The 22,183-nt window shown below is 48.2% G+C and overlaps 1 protein-coding gene across 1 annotated transcript in view; it reads left to right on the plus strand.

Annotated features, from left to right (window-relative positions):
* The window catches only part of LOC147102049 (sphingosine-1-phosphate transporter SPNS2-like), a 122,377-nt gene that overhangs the window by 81,858 nt on the left and 18,336 nt on the right, over nucleotides 1–22,183 (plus strand). Inside the window, exons 5-11 of the mRNA XM_085964197.1 lie at nucleotides 1,184–1,250; nucleotides 4,199–4,341; nucleotides 7,138–7,290; nucleotides 8,378–8,567; nucleotides 16,538–16,603; nucleotides 18,264–18,362; nucleotides 19,876–20,039. Coding sequence (XP_085820323.1) covers nucleotides 1,184–1,250; nucleotides 4,199–4,341; nucleotides 7,138–7,290; nucleotides 8,378–8,567; nucleotides 16,538–16,603; nucleotides 18,264–18,362; nucleotides 19,876–20,039 — 882 coding nt within the window. The remainder of the gene's footprint in view (nucleotides 1–1,183; nucleotides 1,251–4,198; nucleotides 4,342–7,137; nucleotides 7,291–8,377; nucleotides 8,568–16,537; nucleotides 16,604–18,263; nucleotides 18,363–19,875; nucleotides 20,040–22,183) is intronic.

Below are 22,183 nucleotides of genomic sequence, written 5' to 3' on the forward strand. Positions count from 1 at the left end.
AATGTATTTAATGACCCAGCCTCCACGGCTCTCTGGGGAAGAGAATTCCACAGATTTATGACCCCCTGAGAGAAGAAATTCCACCTCATCTTAGTTCTAAAAGGGCGACCCTTTATTCTGAAGCTATGCCCCCGAGTTCTAGATTTCCCCATGAGGGGAAACATCTTCTCTGCATCTACCTTGTCGAGCTCCCTCAGTATCTTATATGTTTCAATAAGATCACCTCTCATTCTTCTAAATTCCAATGAGTGTAGGCCCAACCTGCTCAACCTTCCTCTTGAATCGCAGCTGTCCCATGTGGTGAAGGTGCTCCCAGAAATTTTTTGTAGCAGCAACTGAGCGTCTTGTTGGATCACTTCAGAGGGCAGTTAAGAGGCAACCACGATGGGTGTAGGCCTGAAGTCACACATAAGCCAGGCCAGGTAACATTAATGAACCAGTTGGGTTTTTCCCACAATCTGGCAGCTTCACGGTCACTTTTACTGATACCAACATTTTATTTCCAGATTGGGGAATTAGCCATGACATCATTCCACCGGCTCCCTGCTGATTGCCATAATTTACCCCCCTCCCCGAATGCAGAGACCCCCCCCCCCCCCGATTGCCGGCTCTCCAGTCCCTCCCGACTGCACTCCACGGGGTTGCAGCTCCCTGTGGTGATGGTCAGGTGACCTCTGTGGTAAACCACTGTTACCGTTCACAACCGTTCACTATTGTTACACTGTTGTTATCACTGTTTACACTGTGGTTATCACTACACAAGGTTACCTCTTGCCACGCACGCTGTTATACCTAGGCATACCTCAGCTGACTCCGCCCATGGCTCCGCCTGCTTGCCCAGGTATAAAGGTGACCGCTTGGCTAGTATTCTTCCTTGTTGGAACCGATCACCCACGAGGGTGGGCTCTGTTATTTAGCCAATAAAAACCTATAGTTACTATCTTAACTCGTCGCTTTTCATGGAATGAATTGATAGGTATATCAACCTCACCAAGCGGTAGGTGGGTGGGGGAGGGAGTAACTCCCGGTCATTCCAGGAGGGTTGGGAACTTTACCCCACTCCCAGCGACTGAGGCTCTCCACCTCCCCATGTTATAAAATGCTATAGTCTGTGGATTTGGGGTGTGTCGAGAGGAGTACCGTAACGACGCTGTAATAATCCTTCCTGTCCCCTTTCTTACAGTGGACTTGGATACATTCTGGGCTCCTGCGTAACGCAGGCATCTGGAGACTGGCACTGGGCCCTTCGGGTGAGAGTTCATCTCTTTCTTTCATCTTCTCCCGGTTTTTATTTGTGCAGTATTTCATTTTGAATTTGGGAAATGTTCTTGCTCACAGACTGTGCGCTCACTGTGACCTATATTGGTGGAATGTAGGTCGAGCTGGAGATGGGGACATGTCATTGTAGAAAAGTGCCTTTATTTCTTCGCTCTGTTCTCTGTGTAATGACAGGGGAGTTTCTTCTAAAAGAGGTTTGAATCTACACTGAAACAGTTCAGTGCCCAACCAGCGGAAAGTACAGGACGTTTGCAAGCAGAGAAGGAAAAATTGCATGGCTGTGGGGACAAACCTACTTGACCTCACCCTCATCAATCTACCTGTCACAGATGCATCTGTCCATGACAGTGTTGGTAGCAGTGACCACCGCACAGTCCTTGTGGAGATGAAGTCCCTTCTTCAAACTGAGGACACCCTCCATCGTGTTGTGTGGCACTACCACCGTGCTAAACGGGATAAATTCAGAACAGATCTAGCAGCTCAAAACTGGGCATCCATGAGGCGCTGTGGGCCATCAGCAGCAGCAAAATATGTTTGGGGGCAGTACAATCGACCGCAGTATTCTCCCACCGCCCCCTCTCACTGAGCGAGAAAGGAGGAAATGTCAGCTATGTGTCTCGCTCCCAGTCGCTGTCTGGTGACCTTTTCTGGAGTGTGAGAGAGAGATCTAGGGTGAAATCAGGAATGGTCATGGCTGTGATGTCCCCCCTAGTTGAATACCCTGTAGCCATTCACTGCATAGACTCACCAACGGCTACTTCAGCAAGGCGCCGAGGACAACATTTGAGCTGATTTTCTGATGCCCTAAGAACTCGCTATCAACAGCCAGGCCTCACGCAACTCAACGGTAAACTGGTCTCGATTCACTGGGGGAGCGGCTATGAAAATCAGGAGAGCAGAAATATTTCAAAAAAGAGTAGGGGAGCTCTCCCCGGTGTCCTGGCCAATATTTATCCCTCAACCAACATCACTAAAAGAGATTATCTGGTCATTTATCTCATTGCTGTTTGTGGGAGCTTGCTGTGTGCAAATTGGCTGCCGCATTTCCTACATTACAACAGTGACTCCACTGTACTGCATTGGCTGTAAAGTGCTTTGGGACATCCTGAGGTTGTGAAAGGCGCTATAGAAATGCAAGTTCTTTCCTTTTATCATGACACAGCGTGCAATGCAGTAAATGATGGATGGTACTCGTGCCCATCTGGAGCAGCTCGATGCCTCTGTGTTCTGTACAGTTAGTGTACGTCTTGACATGAGTGTCTGTAGTGTACAGTGTGAGCTCACTGAAAACTGAGGGAGTTGGGTCCCCATTCGAGAATGGAGCAATCCATGTTGGTGACGGGAGGTGGATGGGAGGAGGAGTTAATTACCTCTCATTTCAGATTGGTGCACCAGCTATAGGAACGTAGAATCATAAAATCTTACAGCACAGAAGGATGCCATTCGGCCCCTTATGCCTGTGCCGGCTACAATCCCAGCAGCCCCGAAGCTGAATGTGCCTGGTGACAGGACGCACTTCTTGGCTGGCTCGGAATTGATGAAACTGAAATTGCCACGTGGATGAATAGTAGTGAGATGGACATCATTTTCAATGAGACAGCTTTACCACGAGACTGATTTCAAGCTGTAGATAACTTAGCATTTGGCGATTGGGTAATTGATCCTTAAGAAAAGATATCATAATTTAAAACTTTACGACCTGCATTGAAACGACTGTTGCATTGCGAATCTAAATGTCGTTCCGTTTCTGCTGACTGCAGTCTTACATTGGCCTACAGAACTATATTTATTGCCCCTTATGGATGCATCATACAAAGTGTGAACAATTTATAACAGAACATGCTGCAATATGAAGCCAGTCAGCACCTTTAAAGTGAAGAGACAAGAGAAATCCTAACAGCTTGATAATGAGGCGACCTTACTGCGGACTTTGGGTGTCAGCCTTGGCTCAGTGGGTTGTGGGTTCAAGTCCCACTCTGGAGACTTCATCCCATAATCCAGGCTGACACTCCAGTGCAGTGCTGAGGGAGCGCTGCACTGTCTGAGGTGCCGTCTTTTGGATGAGACGTTAAACCGAAGCCCCGTCTGCTCTCTCAGCTGGACGTAAAAGATCCCATGGCACTATTTCGAAGAAGAGCAGGGCAGTTCTCCCTGGCATCCTGGACAATATTGATCCCTCAACCAACATCACTAAAACAGGTTCTCTGATCATGATCACATTGCCGTTTGTGGGACCTTGCTCTGTGAAAATTGGCTGCTGCGTTTCCTACATTACAACAGTGACTCCACTTCAAATAGTATTTCATTACCTGTGAAGTGCTTTGGGACTATCTAAGGATGTGAAAGGCTCTATATAAACGTAAGTCCTTTCTTATGTCTGCCTGTGGTGCAGTAACTCATAAACTGTAAGTACCTGTTAAAGGCAATGAGTGATAGGGCTAGACTTGCATCTCCGCCCCCTGGACGGAGGATTCTATAAAGACCGATCGATGTGCCTCTCCCGATTACTGGAGACAAATATTATTCTTTTTATAGAAAGTACAATAGTTGTTATACCCATTACAAACAGCCTCTGTTTTTTAGAAGCATAAAAGAAAACTATTTTGACGGGAGGTCCTTAGTGGTTCGACGGGTTTAATTAAAACCAGTCTTTACAGTCGAGCGCTAGGCTGTGTGTCTCTATGGATGCTGCAGCCCACTGTCAGCACTGTGTAGCTTCCTGAGCATTCGGCAGTGTTACCAGCTCCTGTGATTGATGGAGGGAATGTGGGGACTTGGAGTCAGCCCACCGGGTGGGGTGTGTAAAAGCTGGGCCCTTCCAGGCACGGTGTGTTCTGCACTCAAACCTATTTCCTTCTGTTTGTTTTCTGGCTGGGCCCTGCCTCTGGTTTTAATTGGAATATTTCTCCCGTACAAACAGGTGACTCCAGCCATGGGCTTCGCAGCAGGGACCCTCATCATCTTACTTGTGCCAGAGCCTAAGAGAGGGGCCGCAGACCAACACCTAGTGCATCTAAGGGCCAGTACCTCGTGGAGCAGAGATATGAAGGCCGTGATTAAGATGTAAGAGATTGTGTCAGACACTGTGCTTGTGTGGGAATTGGATTAGCGCTCAGTCCCATCCCGAAAAGAGGGTGTGAATGCCGGGGAATACTTGAATGATGAGGGGTTATGTTGGCACCCTATGGCGGAGCTCCTGACCCCTGTTACTGTGGATGGTAGGTCGCAGCTTTCTACTCTGGTCCCTTACACAGTGGCTCTCGGACTCAACTGTGCTGCTGTGAGGAGGCAGTGACTGGAGGCCAGGCGAGAGGAATTAGGAGAGTCACTCGGCAGTCACGAATCTACCTGCAGTAGTGATCGCAGTGTCACCTGAACGCGCCCCCCCCCCCCCCCCGGCCTGTCACTCCTACAGAACATCACCTTAACCTGCTCCTCACTCCCACAGAGTGTAGGGGCTTGAATTTCCCAGGGCCGTGGAGGCGGGAATGGAGGCGTGGGGGGCACGAACCCTTCCCGCCCCCAACCCGTTTCCCAGGAGGCGGGTACCCGACCCGCGCTGGGAGCCGCCTCCCCGAGGCGGGAAGGGATTAGTGCCAATTCGTGTTAACAGGTAGTTAACAGGCAGTTTTTGGCCTAATCCCTAATTTTAGTCCTGAAGTGTGGGCTTCCCGACGGCTCCAATCCACGCCAAGTTAGCGAGGCGGACCGTCGGTCTGAAGGGCTTGGAGGGTTCGAGATGTCCGGTGTTCAGGTGAGTGATGGGTGCATGAGTGCAGAGGTAAGTGTATTTGGTGTGTGTAAAGTGTTTAAATAAGTTTTACTTACTTTTACTTACTAATGCAGGCTTCCTTCCTTCAGGTCTCGGGAGTCCCTCATCTCACCGGCACAGAAAGCAGAATGGCCGCGAGCTGTCAAAAGCTGCAGCCTCTGCTTTCTGTTCTGGAGAGATTTCTAACTGAGTCTGAGTAGAAGGACTCAAGTTAGAAGTCAGATTGTCAGTGTTTGACAGCGTCACAGAGCTGTCAAACGCTGATATTTCATCTGTCAAAAGCTCTTGACAGATGAAATGTTAATCCCTGACGTCACCTGTAACCGGGTGACCCGCTGGGCGGGCTCAACAAGGTCAATCAAGGGAAAATCGCGTGGGTTGGCCACAAATCGATGGAGGCGGGACTACGACCCAAAAAGTGGGAGTCCCGCCTCCATCACGTCCCCATTGACAAAATCCAGCCCTAGGTTTCCAGTCTGTAGTGTATGACCAGGGCCCGATCACATGCTCCTGTTTGAACAGTCCCATCTATACAGGCCTGGTCCTGCTGCCTGTGTTGTTCCTGTGCTATTTCCAACACACGTGTGCGACTGCCCATGGGCAGAGATGATGCGGCCTCCACCGGGGTCAGTGGGTGCTGTGCTGAGGCTCTGATCCCGCTGCCTTTACACGGTGTGAAACCAGTTCCTCCGTTTGGGGCTGATTAGTCGGAGGTACGCTTTTTGTGTACAGTTACCGAGAAAAATTGTCGGCAAACTGGCTGCACCAGGCCACGAACTCCCTGTAAACGTTCACTGGATTGGTTATAAATCAACCACAGCCACCAGTAAATGTGCTTCAGGTAATCAGTAATACCGCAGCTTTTAGCCTCAACTGGCAACCACGGGTGGTGTACTTGGGCTTTTTTTGATTTCCTTCTCACACCCATTAAAAGGGCAATACACAGCAACTTTTACATTGCGTTTTAGTCCCTTTTTAGCCCCCCCTCCTCTGGTGACGGGCAATAACTGTCGCTGGGGTCCATCATAGAATCACAGAAATTTACAGCACAGAAGGAGGCCATTCGGCCCATCTTGTCTGTGCCGGCCGACAAAGAGCTCTCCACCCTAATCCCACTTCCCAGCTCTTGGTCCGTAGCCTTGTAGGTTACGGCACTTCAGGTGTACATCCAAGTACTTTTTAAATGTGATGAGGGTTTCTGCCTCTACCACCCTTTTAGGCAGCGAGTTCCAGACCCCCACCACCCTCTGGGTGAAAACATTTCTCCTCAAACCAAGGTCCAGTTTAAGGAGAGCCACTGTCCTCAGTACTAAATCCAAATCACTGTCCCTCACGTGTTGGCTTACCTGGTTTAAGAATCGCCCCCTTCTCCGTTATAGAAACCGCCCGAATCTCATTGCCATTCACCTCCTGGGCAGCAAGTTGGCAGGCTATTCGCCAACGGGGGCATCACACCAGAGCCTGATCATGAGGTTTCCACGCGTGCACTTTCCAGGAGCAGGAAGTCTGCTGTTGTTTATTTCCTTTACCCCCCCCCCCCCATGGCTCAGTGGGTAGCACTCTCGCCTCTGAGTCAAAAGGTCGCGGGTTCAAGTCCCACTCCAGAGACCTGAGCAGATAATCTAGGCTGACACTCTCGCTGCAGTACTGAGGGAGTGCTGCACTGTCGGAGGCGCTGTCTTTCGGATGAGCCGTTAAACCGAGGCCCCGTCTGCCCCCTCAGGTGGACGCAAAAGATCCCAAGGCACTATTTCAAAGAAGAGCAGGGGAGTTATCCCCGGTGTCCTGGCCGATATTTATCCCTCAATCAACATCACTAAAACAGATTACCTGGTCATTATCACATTGCTGTTTGTGGGAGCTTGCTGTGCACAAACTGGCTGCCATGTTTCCTACATTACAACACTGACTACACTTCAAAAAGTACTTCATTGGCTGGGAAGCGCTTTGGGACGTCCCGAGGTTGACGGAGGCGCTGTATAAATGGATGTTTGTTCCTGGTATGGACTCAATCCTGCAAACAGAAAAATATCAGCGTAATTCATTGCTATTTAAACTTCTAACATTCTCCTGCTTCTCTCTCACAGACCGAGCTTCGTGTTCTCCACTCTGGCCTCGGCGTCCGTGTCCTTTTCGACTGGGGTGCTTGGGGTGTGGATCCCGCTGTACCTGTTTCGCGCGGAGGTCGTGCAGAAGAACATCGAGCCCTGTACTGTGGAGCCCTGCAGTGGCAGAGACAGGTAGGGTTCCCATGATGGGGCCAGTCACTTAGAGGCTCCCTAGTCAGGCAGGGCTGAGCGACTGGATTGTCCACCTTAAGGTTGCATTGTGAGGTCACATGCACCGGGCCACACCCATCCGTTTACCTCCCCACCATTCACCAGTGGCACCGGCTGGAACTTGAGTGCCACCGAATGCCACACCCACCTGCCCATTCTCCATGTGGGAGCACAGACACAGGATATTTGATCATGGGGGCCTTCGATCCAACTGAACTCTCAGGGAAAGGTTTAGGTTGAATTTTTCCTGCTTCGGCTGAAACTCACCGGCACTCGGGGCACCCCTGGTGAACTCCTGGTGCAAGTGGGCACACACAGCCTGATGCCACACTCAGAGCTGAAAACCGACAACAACCCAGAGAAACCAAGGGAACTGCGATAGATGGCAGCGCCACTCAAGCTAGGATTTGGAGGGGGTCGGGGGAAATTTATCTCCGTCATCCCCCCCTCATCAACCGCCAGGATTCCCCTCCACCCCCCCCCCCCCCCAGCAATGGCTCCCACTGCCCACCCCTTCCCTGCATACGAATATCAGTGGGGGAGGCAGGGCCTGGGTCCTCAGTAGATTGTCCTTGCGTCCATCCAAGTAACCCCTGGGGTTGCCATGTGGAAGGTGTCCTAGGCTCTGAGGTGCAACCTATGGAAGGACAGGGACTTTTATTGGCCTCCTCTCCCTCTAGTCAGCCCCAGACTGAAGGCCCTGGTCTAGGCTGAGGCCATAAGTGTGGACATCTCCTGAAACTTTGGGGACCCCTTTAAGATACCTTGTAGGATCTTATGTCGGTCACGCCCCACTGGAATTCAGTCCCAACCAAAGAGGCGATTACCTCAACGTATCGACGTCGGTCTTTGGCAAACCTTATTTGTTTATTGGCCAACCAATTTTTCAGGAGGGCACTGCCCCTTTACATAGTCTGAAGTGGATGTAGGCAATGATCTTCTCTTTCTTCTGTTCAATTCAAATTGAATTCTAGGAACTCGCCTCATCTGCTATGTATTGTGGTTACTGATGTGAGACAAGGGTTAACCACTTCTCAATCTCTTGCAGTTTGATATTTGGAGCAATTACTTGCGTCACTGGGTTCCTCGGACTGATTGTGGGTGTAGCAGCAACGCGGTGGTACCGGACTAAAAGCTCCCGGGCCGATCCCCTGGTCTGTGCGTTTGGAATGCTGAGCTCGTCCATATTCATCAGCCTGATCTTTGTTTTTGCCCGGTTCAACATCGTGGGAGCCTATGTAAGTATAACCCTAGTCTAGCTCCATCTCCCTACAAACCCCAGTGCTGATCAAATGCTTCAGGAGTTTGTTTGCTATTGAGGGTGAACGATTTTACAGAAGTCTCCTCGATTGAATGGTACTCACCAAACAATCTTTGCCTGAACTTTATTGGAAACAATCCTCTTTTTTTATAAAAAAAAAAAAAAAAATACACAAATGAGGATTGAGCTAGTAGGGTTAGGAAACTGCTATAACAAACCAGATAAAGCAAAGAAGGCCCACCACCACCTTCTCAAGGGCAACTAGGGATGGGCAATAAATGCCAGCCTTGCCAGTGATGCCCACATCCCAAAAATGAACAAAAAGAAAGATCCAGCACCTTTCACAACATCAGGATGTCCCAAAGCGCTTTACAACCAGTGTAGTCACTGTAGGAAACACAGCAGCCAATATGTGCACAGCAAGTTCCTGCAATAATGACCAGATAAATCTTTTTTTATGTTGGTTGAGGGAATACATATTGGCCAGGACACTGGGGAGAACTCCACTGCTCTCCTTCGAAATAGTGCCGCGGGATCTTTTACGGTTTAATGTCTCATCTGAAAGACGTGCAGCACTCCCTCAGCACTGCACTGGAGTGTCGGCCTAGATTTTGTGCTCAAGTCTCTGAAGTGGAATTTGAACCCACAACCTTCTGACTCACAGCCGGGAGCCCGACCCACTGAGCCACAGCTGACACAAAAAGCGCAACCTCTTTCTCTGTCACACTCGTTCTTATCCCTCCATTTTATTCAGACTACTGTGGTCAGTGCTTCCTCAAACCTCTCCTCTTTCAGATCATAACCTCGGCCCCTATTACATTTTTACTTATTTTTTATCCCCACCTTTGTTTTGGCCCTTCCCCCCCCACCCCTTTTTTTCTCTCCCACATGGCAGCTGTCTCCCATTCTGCCAGCGCATTTCGCACCTAATCTAGAGCCGTCTTTTGTCTTATGCCGAGTTTTGAATACCTCTTAATGTCTCTTCACTTCTCTTTTGTTCTCTCCCAGCCTTTCATTTCCTGTGCCTTTCCAGTCTTGACAAAGGGTTTGACCCGAAACGTCGACTCTATTTTCTCTCCACGGATGTTGCCTGGCCTGCTGAGTTTTTCCAGCATGTTCTGTTGTTATTTCTCTTCTTCCTCCACAGTTTGTCGCCCTTCCTGCAATTGCACGGCAACAATCAAGGCTTCTAGCAGCAGGCCCAATTCTACCTCGTTCCTTCACAGGATTTCTTCTTTCCGTTAGTCTTACCTCCTGACCACAATCTTTGCAAACACAAAGCTTGACGTCGCCCTGCATCTTCATTTTATCTCCCCTTTCACTCTTACTGCTTTTCAAGCTTGGCGTCCTGCACTATGGGTTACCTCGGGTTTTCCTCAATCAAAAAGGGAAGTGCGGATTGAGGGACTGAAACAGTTGGGAACCACACGCTATAACCTTTGTCTGAAAGCAGAAGACCTGATTTATGTGATTTTAGTTTGAAGCTGGAGATGAGCCAAATCTACACGAAGGGCTTCTTCTGGCCTGCTCCGTTTGACTGTGGGATTATTATTTTTGCAAAGGAGAACTTGACTCGATCAGAGCACGATCCGTTCTAATCATCTGACAGACAGATTCCTCTGCCTGGTCTTTGATCTGGGTGCAGCCACATTGTGCTGAGATCCAGCTATCTCATTGCGTTTCCACTGTGCAGAAAGTGCCCTCTCACCGTCTTTCTGTTTGCTGCTGGCTTGACTTCAGGCATGTTTGCCATCAAATATGACACCAGATGGGATGCATTTAATTAAAGGATTTAATTGCAACCCACTAGGCAAAAGCATTGGATCTCTGAGGGTGAAAAAACTGAACAAACACAAAGGTAAATAGAGATAGGGGAGAGGCCATTCAGCCCAGCAAGCTCATACTTTTCATAGAAGGCAGCAGTGCCTCTGTCACATCACCAAACCGTCCCTTGACTGTCTCCACTCGCCGCTACCTGGAGACCGTTCCGAGCGTCAGTTTGACTCGCTGCTCGCACTCTCACCTCTGAGTCAGAAGGTCATGGGTTCAAGTCTCACTCCAGAGTCCCGAGCACATAATCTAGGCTGACACGCCAGTGGCGTACTGAGGGAGTGCGGCACTGTCAAAGGTGCCGTCTTTCGGGTGAGAGGTTTAAACTCAGGTGGACGTAAAAGACCCCACGGCACTATTTCACCCTGGTGCCCCGGCCAATATTTATCCCTCAACTGACGTCACTAAAAACAGATTATCCGGTCATTATCACATTGCAGTTTGTGGGAGCTTGCTGTGCATAGTTTGGCTCTCACGTTTCCTACATCACAACTCATTGGCTGTAAAGCACTTTTGGGGCGTCCTGAAGCTGTGAAAGGTGCTGTACAAATGCAAGTTCTTTCTCTTCCTTTCTTTTTCCGGCAGTCTGTCTCTTGGTGCACGGTCTTGGGGCAGGATTTTCATTGGGCCGTGGAGGTGGGATTAGAGGCGTGTGGGGGGTTAAAATCTCGAAATCGGGGGTCCTGACCCCATCCCGCCCCCAACCCGCCTCCATGCCAGTTTCAAAGGAGGCGGATACCCGGCCCACACTGGGACCCGCCTCCCCAAGGCGGGAAGGGGATTAGTGCCAATTAACTGCTTGTTAACAGGCAGTTTTTAGCCTAATCCCTATTTTTATTCCTGAAGTGTGGGATTCCCGACGGCTCCAAACCACGCCAAGTTAGCGAGGCGGACCGTCGGGCTGAAGGGCTTGGAGGGTTCGAGATGTCCGGTGTTCAGGTGAGTGATGGGTGCATGAGTGCAGAGGTAAGTGTGTTTGGTGTGTGTAAAGTGTTTAAAGAAGTTTTACTTACATTTACTTACCTTTACAGCCTTCCTTCCTTCAGGTCTCGGGAGTCACTCATCTCACCGGCACAGAAAGCAGAATGGCCACGAGCTGTCAAAAGTTGCAGCATTCAGCTTTCTGTTCTGGAGAGATCTCTAAATCATCCTGAGAGGAAGGAATTAACTTGGAGTACAAAAGGTCTTGACAGATGAAATTTCAGTCTGTGACGTCACCTGTTGCCGGGTGGCCCTTAATTGGCCTGCTGAGCCCGCTGGGCGGGCTCAACAAGGTCAATCAAGTCAAAATCGCGTGGGTTGGCCACAACTCGATGGAGGCGGGACTACAACCCCGAAAGTTGTAGTCCCGCCTCCTACACACCTCCTCAATGAAAATCCAGCCCCTGGAGTCCGTACAAGAGTCGCCAACTCTCCAGGTTAATCTGCTGGACGCTGCTGCAAGCAAACGGGAGGAAAGTTATAGGGGCATTAATATTCTTTGAATACTTTAGTGTATTAGTTATAGAAATATTGGAAATGGGGAACCAAAGGTTGTTTGGGCGGGGCGGTTGGTCATGTGACGAAACCTCCAAGAATCTGTCCAATCAGAGTTGCCAACCCTGGTCCGTGCATACAGCAATTACTCAGCCGGTGCGACACCCTAATCGATAACGCCCTGATCCTACCTCCGGATCGCTCATGTAGTCTTACCAAGGTTTACTGAGGTTTTCAGGTTAACACTTTCTCCCGTGATATTTAACAATCTCCTACTTAATTCTTGCAAATTATCCTGAGAATGGTGGCCCAAAGATTCCAGTCAGGATTTAGTTTCTACAAGAGTCCAGCCACTGTAAATCCACTTCCCTTGAGGGCCTTTAAACTATCTTATTGTAATTGTATATAAAAGCCATCTCGAATTAAGTCGGCTATTAGACTGCCGTGGAAATAAGCTCCTCTACTACCCTGTATTCCCTGGAGAAAGATACATAAAATAGTGTCAGAGCTTGCTAGACACTTGAGAGGCACTCTGTACCAGCAAACAGAAATTCCATCATGAAATAAGACAGCCTAATGGGAATGACTTGGGGCAATACAAACACTCTCATTTCATCTGTTACATGAACTCGTCTAATAGACGCAGTAAGGAAGAGCTTCTTACAGAGAGGAGATCCCCTGCAGCATCCAGGGTCAAGAGCACACAGATGGGTCAAACATTTCTCATGGGGTACCTATAGGATCGCCAACTCTGGGCGTATTCCTGGAAGGTATGTCACGCGACCTCTCACCTCCAACATCCCCCCCCCCCCCCCCGCCACCCAGCCAAACCGCCGCCTTTTCCCCATCTCCAATATTTTTATAACTAATGAACAAAGAGAAAAAGGCTCTTTGCAGGGCATTCTATTTCTTCTGTCAGCCGTGGAACCCTCGCCTCTTGAGGCAGAAGGTTGTGGGTTCGAGCCCCACTCCAGAGACTTGAGCACAAAATCTAAGCTGACATCTCCAGTGCAGTGCTGAGGGAGCGCTGCACTGTCGGAGATGCCGTCTTTCGGATGAGACGCTAAACCGAGGCCCCGTCTGCCCTCTCAGGTGGATGGAAAAGATCCCATGGCACTATTTTGAAGAAGAGCAGGGGAGTTCTCCCGGTGCCCTGGCCTCGACCATCATCACTAAAACAGATTATCTGGTCATTATCACATTGCTGTTTGCGGGATCTTTCTGTACGCAATTTGGCTGCTGCATTTCCTACATTGCAACAGTGACAAAAAGTATTTCATTGGCTGTAATGCGCTTTGGGACGTCCCGAGATTGTGAAAAGCGCTGTATAAACGCTAGCTCTTTATTTCTTTCTCGTGTGTGTGTGTGTGTGTGTCTCCGCGATTAAGATTAAAGAAACACGGGTCATCTGTAATAACCTATGGTTCTGACGAAGAGTCCATACTTGCGATGTCAACTTGCCCCTTCACTCCACCGATACTGACTGACCTGCTGGGTGTTTGCAGCATTTTCTGTTCTAGTTTCTGAAAAAATAACAGCGAACCATTATTAAACTTTCTAAACCTTGTTGAGATTAAACGAGCCGCCCTGAGATTTATGAGGATGTTTTCATTAAACTGCCAGGGAGTATTCCAGATGGGCAAAGGCCAGGCCGGTCATTGAGTGCTCAGAAACCTTTGCCAGGTCTGAGATACAGCAACAACCTGTCGGAGCTGCTAGTTTATAATGCTGCAGGATGTTTAAGGGTGATTGCTTCCAGCCATGTGACATTTCCATTTCCTACACCAGCTGCCTTTGAGGCTCCTGGCCATTATCAACCAATTGTATTTGATAATGTGCCAGTTTGAGTTAAGCCACCTTGTCGGTGGAGATCTGGCCCAACTAGTTTGACTGGGGATCTCTTGAGAGAGGTGTCGGAGAGATTTTCATTTTGTTTATCTGGCCTGGACTCAAAACCAAAGACCCGGGGATAAAGCATAGTGTTCTGATCCTCTCTGCCACCCCATTTGGAGGTGACTTATTCACTTCATCTGGGAGGAAGAATCTACCTGAGACAGGGAAATGGGTGCTTTGAACAATTTATTTGCACCTCTAATTCTTGACAGTAAATAACCTCTGTAGAAACATTGCACCGGGATTGGGAGCCACGTTCCCCAGTTCCTGTGTTTGTGGTGTGTGCGGCCTCTATCTCCTCGTTCTTTTTTTATCATTACTTGAAGGTGTGACGGAGGGGGATTGTAATCGCTCCCCTATAATTGCTGGGACAAAACACAAACTTGAGGAAAGTACATGAGGGTAGTAACGTTGTATAGAATTACACAAGAATCCACAGCACAGAAACAGGCCATTCGGCCCCACTGGTCCATGGCAGTGTTTATACTCCACACGGAACGTTCTCCCATTCTCGCCACTCTCTGTGTAAAGAGATTCCTCATCAATTCTTTATTTGATCTGTTAGTGGCTCTCTTATATTTATGCCCCCTGGCTCTGGACTCCACCACAAGTGGAAACAGTGTCTCCATATCCACCCCATCGAGCTCCTTCATCATTTTAAAAGACCGCTAACACGTCTCCTCTTAGTCTCTTTTCCAAAGTATTGAGCCCCAGCCTGCTCAATCTTTCCTGATAGTTGCATCCTTTCAATTCTGGTAACATCCTTGCAAAACATAGATTTTTAATTGGATGATCCATTGGGTGTTTGAACTCCTTCATACCATTCTAGCTAAAGAATGATATTTTAGATGAAATAATAGGAAAGAGCTCAACACTCCAACCAATCCCTCTTCCCCAACTGAATGAAACTATGACTAAGTGCCTTAATGTAAAAGGAAAGCTGAATCGGTACCAGTAATGACAGGTGTTGCAGGGTAAAGGATTTCCCAGTGTTATGGTTGGGTTCCTGCCCCTGGACATGCAGTACCATCAGGAACTCATGCACAGGGTTTTCCTTCCCCAAGGTGTAAGTTGGTTTCCTGGGCATCTTATGAATGTAGCCATTTTGAGAATGCATTTGGATGGCCCCTTTTGGTGGATTTTTCCAACCTTTTAATAGAATTGTAGAAATTATACAGCACAGAAAGCGGCCAATCGGCCCATGCCACCTGTGCTGGTTCTCTGAACGAGTACCACTTAGTCCCATCGCCCCTGCCCTTTCCCCATTCGCTTACAACTTTTAAGTTTTCAAATAATTATCCACTAAAGACTATTGTGAATTTGGCTTGTTTGAAACCCATATTTCCAATCTGTATGACCAGATGTTTAGTTCTTTTAAGGACTAGTAATCGCTATGTATCCTGGGACAACTAGTAAATAACTAGCATTAAAATCTATAGTTTGCAGCAATGTAGTAAACTAACTTTGCCTGTTCAGCCCAGAAGTGCAACATTTACTTAATGGATGTTAACACTAAGTTCAAAAGGGAGTTTGTTGTCAACATTTCACTACAGTAACTTTCAAGTAATGGATATTATGGACAGGATTTTCATTGGGCCGTGGAGACGGGATTGGAGGCATGTGGGGGGTTAATATCCCGAAATTGGGGGGCACGAACCCACCCCGCCCCCAACCCGCCTCCGTGCCAGTTTCAAAGGAGGCGGGTACCCGACCCGTGCTGGGACCCGCCTCCCTGAGGCGGGAAGGGGATTAGTGCCAATTAACTGCCTGTTAACAGGTAGTTAACAGGCAGTTTTTAGCCTAATCCCTATTTTTATTCCTGAAGTGTGGGATTCCCAACGGCTCCAAACCACGCCAAGTTAGTGAGGTGGACCGTCGGGCTGAAGGGCTTGGAGGGTTCGAGATGTCCGGTGTTCAGGTGAGTGATGGGTGCATGAGTGCAGAGGTAAGTGTGTTTGGTGTGTGTAAAGTGTTTAAAGAAGTTTTACTTACCTTTACAGCCTTCCTTCAGGTCTTGGGAGTCCCTCATCTCACCGGCACAGAAAGCAGAATGGCCGCGATCTGTCAAAAGTTGCAGCATTCAGCTTTCTGTTCCGGAGAGATCTCTAAATCAGCCTGAGAGGAAGGAATTAACTTGTAGTACAGATTGTCAGTGTTTGACAGCTTCAAACAGCTGTGAAACGCTAATATTTCATCTGTCAAAAGGTCACCTGTTGCCGGGTGGCACTTAATTGGCCTGCTGAGCCCGCTGGGCGGGCTCAACAAGGTCAATCAAGTCAAAATCGCGTGGGTTGGCTACAACTCGATGGAGGCGGGACTACAATCCTGAAAGCTGTAGTCCCGCCTCCTCAATGAAAATCCAGCCCTATGTGTTTTTGTTGGAGATGGAAATAATTTAGTTGTGTGAAGGCAGACTTTCTACCTCCTATCCCTCGCTCCTTATGCCAACCTTCTTCCTTTTCCTGATGAGCTTGGATTTGGCTGTTGGAATCAGTTAACAAGAACTAGTGGTCTCCATCTGTCTAGCCAATTCTCTGCCAGTCACTCTCGCCTATTGCCCTCTCCCAGTCTGGGCAAGCTCATCAAAAAGTTTCAATGGGCTTGAAACTCACAACTCCCAGAGCCGGGAGTTTAAATGTCACTGGGCTTCCAGTGATTATTGATATAAGAGTTTAATCATTTTCATATAATGCGATGTCTGTTTATTGGCGTCTAGGTTCTAATCGGCACCTTCCTCTCTTTGGACAGATTTGTATATTTATCGGAGAAACGCTCCTCTTTTTGAACTGGGCCATCACAGCAGACATCCTAATGGTAGGTGTTGGATACAGAGTTGTAAAGTTTAACTTGGGTAAAACCATTCTTGCCCCACAGTAAATGAGTTTCTAGAGCAGTCCTACAGGTGTGCTCACCGTTTCTGTTCCCAAACGAAATAAGCGGTCGCTTGGAAAACCTTTCTCTCTGCCCTCTCCACCGACTGCTCATCTCCTGATGGTGCTGGTTCACGAAGTGTTCTAGAGGCGGCACTGGCCCGCTGGTACTTTGCCCAAGTGACCATTCGAGGGTACGGTAGTGTACCGGTTATGTTACTGGACTAATAATCCAGAGAACGCGTGTTCAAATCCCACCATTGCAGTTTGAAAAGTTGAATTCAGTCTGGAAATAAAAAGCTGGTACCAGTAAAAGTGACCATGAAGCTGTCGGATTGCCGTAAAATCACAACTGATTCATTAATGTCCTTTAAGGAAAGAAAGTTGCCGTCCTTACCCTGTCTGATCTATATGTGGCTCCAGTCCCACACTAATGTGATTTACTCTTAAATGCCCTCTGAAGTGACCTACTAAGCCACTCCTTTGTATCAAACCGCTAGAAGAAGGCCCACCAGAACCTTCTCATGGCAACTAAGGTCGGGCCAGCGATGCAACACCCCGGGAATGAATAACAATGTGTGATCCTGAAGAGTGAGTGTCAGTGAGCTGCTCCCCCGACATGTGTCCCAGCAAGTGTTGCCAGCCAATGATCAGCAATATTTCCCTTCCGTTGCCCAAGGATGTTGAGACACATTGTAGTGTTGGTCCCACCTGCTGTGCCTTGAGGATAGATTGCTAAGCATGGGCTGGGTGATTCCCCACAAGGTTGGAGGAGAATCTCCTGGCAGCTGGTTAGACAGTAGCACTGGTTACCTGCCCATCGATGTTTTCAGTGGGAGATTGACGCAGTGCCTGGGAAAACATAAAAGAGGAGAAATTATGCGAGTCTACCAAAGTTCTTACAACAAGGCTACAGAACAGTGTGTAAGATGCAATGTTTGTGTGTCCACCAACGCCTCAATTTAAAAATTCTCATTCTCGTGTTCAAGACCCTCCATGGCCTCGCCCCTCCCTCTCTCTCTAACCTCCTCCAGCCCTACAATCCTCCGATAATTCTAAGTTCCTCCAATTCTGGCCTCTTGTGTATCCCCGACTTCCTTCGCTCCCCCGTTGGCAGCCGTGCCGTCAACCGTCTAGACTCTAAGCTCTGGAATTCTGTCCCTAAACCTCTCTGCATCTCAATCACTCGCTTCTCCTTTAAGACACTTTTTAAACCCCATCTCTTTGACCGAGCTTCTCTGGCTTGGTGTCAATTGTTGTCTGATTACGCTCTTGTGAGGCGCCTTGGGATGTTTTACTACATTAAAGGCGCTATATAAATACAAGTTACTTTTGTTACTGGAAGGTATCTTCATGACACAAATGTCTGCTCCCACAGTGTCTCTGTTTGAAAACACAGGAGTAATGGAGGACTTTAATCTATAAAGCACTTTATTATCCTATTGATAATAAAAGAATTAGACTGAGAATCAAAGCATCTGGTAGAGATCTAATCTTCTGAGCTGAAATATATCTCAGTTTGAAGAGTAATGAAATCCTCTTGGATTTTACTGTTTCACTTTCAGCGATGCTTCAGTACAATAACTCTCTCTCTTTATTCCCAGTATGTTGTTATTCCGACCCGTCGCTCAACAGCTGTGGCCTTGCAGAGTTTCACCTCTCACTTGCTTGGAGATGCGGGCAGCCCCTATTTAATAGGTGTTGTAAGTACAATTTGTGTTTGACGTTTATTTACCCTGTAGGAACAAGTTGATTACTCATTGTACGCAGTCTGGTGGCACAACAGACGAGAGGGCCAAAGACTTGATTGATGCACACCCCTGAGTTCCCTATCTCAGCTGTGCCGTTCTGAGGAGGCATTGGGCATCTGCCCACAGATAAAAGGAAAAGTTCAGGAGAGTCATTCCAGGAGGTGCTGTGATCCGCCTCCTAGTGGCCGGTTCAGATACGCCCCTGGTGGAAGCTTGGGAGCAGGTCAGCCACTGGCTGCCTTGGCCACAGGTTGCGCGTGACTGCGGGAGATTAGAGGATGTTTACATGGAAGCAGGTTCATGCCAAGTTTCCTCGATGGCCGAGCCTTGAGGATGGAATAGCTGAAGAACGCGGATAACTTCCAAGTACCTCCTTGCAGGAGATTGGCGAGCAGCATTGGAATTGGTAGAGGCCTGTGATTAGGACATCGGCCCTTCTACCTCCTTGACTGGGAGTTTGATGCCTGATTTGAGGAACATCAAGAGAGGAGAAATGATTTAGTGCGGGCGGGCGAGTCTTGCAATATTTACAAGAAATATTTCTGAACAATTTCAGAGATGCGGCCTATATATGTGGCTCCTTACTGGTAATTATTTGATTGCATCATGCAATTGTCTGAACAAGTGAGTAGGTGAAGAATAATCTTCACGTGATTTCTCTATTATGTTGTTCTATAAACTGCTACCAGGAAATAAAATGCTTCGTATTCCTCGTAAACCATCTGCTCCCTCTAATTAAAATGACTTGTTGGGCACCTGTGGTAGACTGGGAGGGAATGAAGTGTTGAAAGGAACTACAGACACTTTAAACACTGTTGTGCGTCACCTCCAGCTCGATGAAAAGTGTCGCCACACAGTCTACATCGTAGGGGGAGACCTCGGATTGTCTGAATCATCCAGCTGGCCCCTCTCAACAACAACTTTCATTTATATAGCGCCTTTAATGTAGTAAAACGCCCCAACGCGCTTCACCGGAGCCTCATCAAACACATTTAACACAGAGCCACAGAAGTAGGGCGGGTGACAAAGAAGTAGGTTTTAAGGAGCCTCTTAAAGGAGTTAGAGAGGCGGAGAGGTTTAGGGAGGGAATGCCAGAGCTTCGGGCCTAGGCAGCTGAAGGCACGGCCGCCAATGGTGGGGTGAAAGAAGTGGGGGATGTACAAGAGGCCAGAGTTGGAGGCGTGCAGTGCCTTGACGCTACTAAATCCCACCAGATGTTCCAGTGTCCCACAGTGGGAGCAGGCCTGTGTTTTTACTCTCTCCCAGCTCTGTGTTCCATTGTCATAATGGCTTAAACCTTTGCTGTTTTCCTGATTTTCCCCCCCCGTCTCCCCCTTTCACTTTGCTGCCTCTTTTTTTTTTAAAGAAGTACTTGATTTCACCAGTAAGTCTCAATGTTTTATTTGTTTTGTTTTAACACCTTTGAAAAAGCATGTGATAAGTTTGCTTTCACTTGTCTTCCCAGATCTCGGATGTGATTCGGCACAGTAAGCCGGACCTGGATCTGTGGGAGTTCCTCAGCCTGGGTTACGCTCTCATGCTGTGCCCGTTTATCATCGTCCTAGGAGGGACCTTCTTCCTGGCTACAGCCCATTACATCGTGCAGGACCGAAACAGAGCGCATCAACAGTGAGTGTGAAAGATTGACCCTCAGTCTGCAGCCTGACTATAACCTTACAGTGCTTGGCGTTCCCCCTTCCTTCGCTCCTCTCCCTCTCTTCTCTCTTGGTCCCGACTTGTGGTCCCATGGCTGCTGCTCTCATGCTTCGCCCAACCAGTCACTCTTCAGATGCGAGCCTAGACGGTGAGCGACAAGAGGCTATTTGACTGCAGAGGGCATCGCAGCCGAGCCTGAATCTGCTCTCGCCTAATATCCACACACTGAGGGGGTCATTTTGACTTTGGGTGATATTGGATCAGCTGCTTGTTATACATCTCTCCTGATTTGAAGGCATTGGAAATTAAAGTCAGGTGTTTAACATTCAATATCGCTCAATGATCAATATATGGAACAGGATCCCTGGGGAGACGGTGGCAGCAGTTAGTGTTGATTCATTCAAAAACACATTAGATAGACCTGCATTTCTATAGCGCCTTTCAAAATCTCAGGACCCCCCAAAGTGCCTTGCAGCCAATGAAGCACTTTTGAAGTGTAGTCACTGTTGTGATGTAGGAAAAGCAGCAGCTAATTTGTGCACAGCAAGCTCCCACAAACCGCAATGTGATAATGACCAGATAATCTGTTTTTAGTGATGTTGATTGAGGGATAAATATTGGCCAGGACACCGGGGATAACTCCCCCTGCGCTTCTTCAAAATAGTGCCATGGGATCTTTTACATCCACCTGAGAGGGCAGTCGGGGCCTCGGTTTAACGTCTCATCCGAAAGACGACACCTCCAACAGTGCAGCACTCCCTCAGCACTGTACTAGAGTGTCAGGCTAGAGTTTTGTGCTCAAGTCGCTGGAGTGGGACTTGAGCCCACAACCTTCTGACTCAGAATTGAGAGTGCTGCCCACTGAGTCGTGGCTAAGTGTAGCGTTGTGTAGGAGGAACAGGTGACTTTGGACCTGTGGTTCCCAAAGCTCTCCACCACTGGAGTTTTCCTCGCCTCATGTCGGGGTCTGTTGTAGACTCATTGATAGAGATTGATCGCTGTGATTAGTCAACAACTCCATTATCGTTGTGTCAGATGACTACCAGGATGGTAGAAGGTGACCTAGATGGACCTCTCTTTTGTCTAGCAGTTCCTATGTTGAAGGCACTATCATCATCGAGCTTCCAGAGAGTGTGAAAATATTTGAAGCCAAAGCTTCTGCAGCATCTCGACAGAGCAATACTTTAAACCCACCAACATTATTCATTCACACCCCAAAACCCAGGTAGATACCAGTGGTTGGCGGTGTTTCAGGTATGCCACAATGAGTGTGTGTGTGATACCACAATGGCAGGGAATGGGCCGACCCCTAGATTGTCAAAGTATTTATAGAGGGTGATGCATTCCATTGATGATGAATAGGAGTTACACAGGTGTTCCGTATTGTCTCGTCAACACTGAGCCAGTTTTGTGGTTAGTAATAAGTGCTGTCCTTGTTTCACTGACAGAACCAGCCCACAGAAGATGATTCACTTAATCCTCAAAAGAGCCAGCATTCTAAAAACATTTCTTTTATTTCTAAGTTGCCAGTCAACCACAGAAAGCTGCTGTGCCTCAAATATTATGTAAATTCACCAACGCCTCAAATTTAAAATTTTCACCTCGTGGTTAAATCCCTCCATGGTCTTGCCCCTCAATATCTCAGGTACCTCCTCCAACCCTACAACCTTCCAACCCCTCCCCACCCACCACCCAAGCTCTCCATTCATCTGACTCTGGCCTTTTGTACACCTCCTCATCATTGGCGCCTGTGCCTTCAGCCGCCTAGGCTGTGAAATTCCCTCCCTAAACTCCTACCGCTCTGCCTACATCTCCTCCTTAAAGCTCGACTCTTTGGTCACCCATCCTAATAGCTCCTCCTTTACCCTGGCATCCATTTTGTCCTTTGTGAAACACTGTGGGAAATCTTGCTACGTTAAGTGTGCTCTATCAATGCTGTTATTGTTGACTGATGGATTGTCCTGTAACCTGGTGCTGCCAATCTCCCCCTGACCATCACTACACTGGTGCGTGCAGACTAAATGTTTAGCATTTCCTACACCTCCGTCTACTCAGTACCATCAACACCTCCTGAGGGCGCTGGCCCCTACTGGTGTTGTGGTTGGTGTCAACCCATT

This window comes from Somniosus microcephalus, chromosome 22 (genome assembly GCF_052327205.1).
Source record: "Somniosus microcephalus isolate GS21.2 chromosome 22, FLI_Smic_1.0, whole genome shotgun sequence".
In the NCBI taxonomy this organism is placed as follows: Eukaryota; Metazoa; Chordata; class Chondrichthyes; order Squaliformes; family Somniosidae; genus Somniosus; species Somniosus microcephalus.